This window comes from Telopea speciosissima, chromosome 11, assembly GCF_018873765.1.
Source record: "Telopea speciosissima isolate NSW1024214 ecotype Mountain lineage chromosome 11, Tspe_v1, whole genome shotgun sequence".
NCBI classification, from domain to species: Eukaryota; Viridiplantae; Streptophyta; class Magnoliopsida; order Proteales; family Proteaceae; genus Telopea; species Telopea speciosissima.
In genome coordinates this window covers 33454599-33459080 of record NC_057926.1, presented here as the reverse complement: position 1 = coordinate 33459080, position 4482 = coordinate 33454599, and the positions used below count along the sequence as shown (strand labels likewise).

General features: G+C 39.9%; 1 protein-coding gene across 1 annotated transcript; it reads right to left on the bottom strand.

Annotated features, from left to right (window-relative positions):
• Positions 1 to 738: 738 nt before the first annotated feature.
• Positions 739 to 1272, bottom strand: LOC122644983. The gene has a single exon (XM_043838338.1). It carries the CDS (start codon positions 1270 to 1272, stop codon positions 739 to 741), a length of 534 nt encoding a protein of 177 aa, XP_043694273.1.
• Between the last annotated feature and the right edge of the window lie 3210 nt (positions 1273 to 4482).

Genomic DNA, 4482 nt, shown 5'->3' with positions numbered 1-4482 from the left:
GATACAGTTCAGTCTATACAAACCATCAGAACAATAGGCAGAACCAACAACCACAGAATTCAAAAGAAAAGTGAATCCAACTTTATTGAAAATAATAGAATATCCATCTAAAACTAGTCTGGAAACTGAAATCAAATTCTTCCTCATGGAGGGAATAAAACTACATCCTTCAAATCAATAAAATTGTTTGTACTGTCTGATTTTAAACATAGTCTAAAAGTTCCTATGGCTTTCACTTCCACTTCTGCTCCATTCCTGACAAACACCGTCACCTCACTCTTGCTTGGTACCCTCCTGCTTGTGAACCCCTGCAAGGAATGAGTCACATGAATGGATGATCCAGAATCCAACCACCAAGAATCTACTGGTGCATCTATAAGTGAAGATTCTTAGTAGACCAGGGATGTGTGCTTACCAGTGTTCTTTTTCTTATCAAAATAGGCCTTTCTCTTGAAGTAGTCTTTCTTCATGTGCCCCTTCTTCTTACACCAGAAACACTCAACACCATTTGAATCTTTCTGCCCTGTGTTGTCTCTGTTGCCCTGTTGCCCTCTATTGCCTTGCCTAGTCCGGTAGGGTGCAAATCTACCTTTCTTAGAAAACCTCTTATGATTCCTGTGAGGTCCTCCAAATGAGTACCCCTTGCCCAGTGTGAGATTGGCACTTTCAAACTTGTCCCTATTCATTCTTGCCTCTTCCTACCCAACTATATATGATGATCAACTCATCCATACTCCATTAATCCTTTAAGGCATTGTAGGTGCCATGAAGGTGCTTATACTGCCCTGGGAGTGAATTGAGTGCAATGGTCTCTAGGAAGTCGTCATCAAAGTTTATTTCCAGCTCCCTAATCTTGTTTCCTAAGGCAACAAGTCCCAAAAGATGTTCCTTGGTACTGCCATTTCCATCAAATTTGGCAGTGGTCAGCTTGCTCATCAAGTCACCTGACTGAGCCTTCTTGGAAGATTCAAATTTTACTCTAATGGCCTCCAAGTACTCAGTTGCAGTTGCCTTCATGGTGATGCTATCTTTCATTGTCTCTGGGATAGCATGTTTTATAACCTTTATGCATTTCCTATTTGCAGTTTCCCACTTCTCATGTTCAGTCTTCTCAGCCTGAGTACTGGCTAGGGTGAGATCTGCAAGCTTGGGCTCTCTCAGACAAAGATCTAGGTCCCTAAGGCGAAGATAGACCTCCAAATCCTCATTCCAACTTCTATAATTTTCACCAGAGAGCTTGGGAATGTCCAATAAACTATGACCTAGAGACATCTGCCGTAGGGATATCATAGAGTCACACATCTATCACAGAAAAGTAAAATATAAAATACTGGGTATTTAAATACCACTAACTTATATTGGTTGTATAAACTAATGTACCAGCACAAAATCGAGAGTGTCAACCGAATCTACATCTCTAACCTTTGGGTTTTGAAATGCACTGGTCCACTCAATACTTTGCAATTATTGTGGGACAACACTAACCTTTGATAGAATTGTCACCTTTGGCTAAACCTAAATGTGTGTGTCTATTATTTGGTCTTGGATGATACTACCTTTGGGTGAGCATCACCATTCTTTGCTGCTATAAGAATGAACCTTAAGTTATTGGGTATTATAACAAAATCAGATTTTACCACTTTGGTGGATTCCATCTGACCTTATTAGAGTACCCAATCACTCATGATGCAGCAATGAGATGTTTGTTTATAAATTCAAACAATTCAATACATGAATATTATCACACACAACAATTCCATAAAGTTGTCCTGCATTACATCATGTCAAAATGTTGCATATGTTTGTCTATGATCAACAGGAAATAGGGAATGCAGGAACACATGTTTCAAGAATTGTAAAACACACTAAAAAGCTCACTGCGGGTCCCAAAAGCAATAATTGAAGCAAGTGAGGCATACCAGCGTGTAGGTCTCAAAAAAATAGACGCAGCGAAAAAAACCCTGACATTAGACTCCTTCCCACGCGCTCTCACGTGCGGTTTGAAGCCGGCGCGTGATATCACATGCGGTTGGTCAAACCCAGTCAAACGATCAGGTTGAACCAGTCTGAATCGGGTTGGACCGGCCCGGTCTAACCCAATTTGAACTGGCTCGGTCTGACCAATTCGTGTCGGGTTTATGTGTCAACAAATGGGTTGTTTGACCCGACCAACCAGGTTTGGGCCTCGGATCCGGGTCAACCCGTATTCCTCGGATCAGGTTGCCCACTTGGATCCGGTCTGAGCTGCCCATCTGGGTTGGGTTTGGTTTGGCCCACCTGGTCTGACCCACTTGGGTCGGTCCTGGTCTGGTCCACCTAGGTCGGGCCTCGGCTGACTGAGTCATGACCTGCCACCTCACCGGGTTGACTTGGAAACCCTACCGAGTCGACCCGGCGATGAATCATCTGCCGCCGTTTTAAAATGTTTTTTTTTTTAAATGAAAAATAGGCGCGTGAGATCCACGCACTTTTTTCAGCGGAGCGTGGAGACGATTTTGGCAAAACAGCTTACATGGCCGTGACCGCCTCGACCCCCTCTTCCATTTCATATAAAAATTTTAAATCTTTGGTGGTCGAACACCACCGGCAGCGACTGTACAAGGTTGATCCAAAACTCAAAAAACTTTAAAACATTTGTTTCAAGCTAGAACATGGATTCCATGTCCATATGGGTTGGCTTTGATGCCACTTGTAGGGATTTGGAAACCCGAATCACTCATTCACATGCCCATACAGATTTGGAATGCATCAAAAAATAAGGAAGTACAAGACATACCCTTTTGGTTGATAACTAAAGTCGATCCTCAAGCTTTTCCTTCCCTTTAGCCTTTCACAGCCTTTCACTTTTGCTCTCCCGTGAGTTGGAATTCAAAAATAACAAGTGACGGTTGTGGGGACCTTAGGGTTGAATATATAATATTCTCCCTGACCCTAATCACACTCCCACAATGTGTTAGGTCAGTAATACCCCTGACTTAACCTGGAGTGAATTATTATTCACCATATGGGCCCAATAAAGATAACTTCTATTAATAAAGCCCAAAAACCCAACAAAGAGCAGTTAGAACTTAATAAAACAAATCATCATATATAAAGGGTTAAAGAATGCTAACCGGTCGTTGGGCATGGCATGTACATGTGCCCAGACACAGCTGCTTGTGAAATGACCGGTGCAACCCTAGTCCTTTCTGCCTTGGTGTGTCAGCCATTTCATGAATGGCTGTTTCTGGGCGCAGGTACACGCTGCTCCCAGAGATCGGTTAGCGTTCCTTTTCCCATAATCCAAATTACATGATAAAAAATTAGAATGAATTAAAAAAAAAAAAAAAAAAAAAAACTAAACGCAAAAATAGAAATAAGAAATATAGTAACAAAAAAAATGAATAAGAAATAAATTAAACATAAAATCAAAATTTATAATAATAAATTACATAACCATCCCATTAAAGAAATAAATTAAACTAGCAACTTGCAATCCTATATCTCTATTATTAAGTTTCATGGGTTCTTCATACGTTCAAATTCAAAATTAAAGAAAACAAGTTACTGAAACCTAAAATTAAGCAAGCAAAAGTTTTCATGCACGGCCGTGTATGTACACGACTTGCAATGAATGTAGTCAGATTTGCATAAATGCCAATTTGAAATGTCATAAAAACCCTTAGACCCCCTATTTGATGGACTTGATGGGAGACCCTTTTTTGGTTGAAGGCGAAGGTGCATACGAACTGTCGGCGATAATTATGTATGTAGTGGAAGATTCAGCTCTGGGCAGCATTGTGTATGTTATGAATGCCTACAGTGTGTCAGTAGTTTTATTTGATTGGGGAACACCAAGGGTGAGTTAAGAAGACTGTAGGAAAATTTTGAAAGAATTTTTAGACATTGATTCACCCCCCTCCCATCTCAATGTCAATCTGGGAACAATAGTTGCTACTCTTACATTATCCTTTTTCTTCCATTCTCAGGTTTATTGGTTTATGGAAGATCTCATTCTGCTTGAGCAGTTGATGATGTAATTTGATGTTTTCAAGTTTAAAGCATAGTTGGAAAACTGGGTTTTGACTGGGGCGGGTCGCCCGAGTCGAGTCAAATTTTGAAAAACCTGGTCAAGAGTCGTGTAGACTAGGCCAGGGCAAAAAATTACGCGGCTGGATCATAAATGGTCCGAGTCAAATAAGACTCTGTGTTTTACCCGAATCATGACAAAATCTGTGAGTTTAATCATTTTTAAAAAAATCATAAAACCAGTTCACTTAGAAACAGAGTTAACTAAATAGTAAATCTATAATCTAAAACAATAAGAAAGCCTCAACTCCTTGACTCCCTTCTCTTGTTCAATGGTATAAACTCAAAATGCATTGATATGTGATTACTTGATTTTTTTCCCCATATTTTCTGTATTTTTATGATTTTTTACTAATTTATACATATTTATTGCATTATAAAATTAAAAAACGTGATTCGTCTTGACTGGGATTG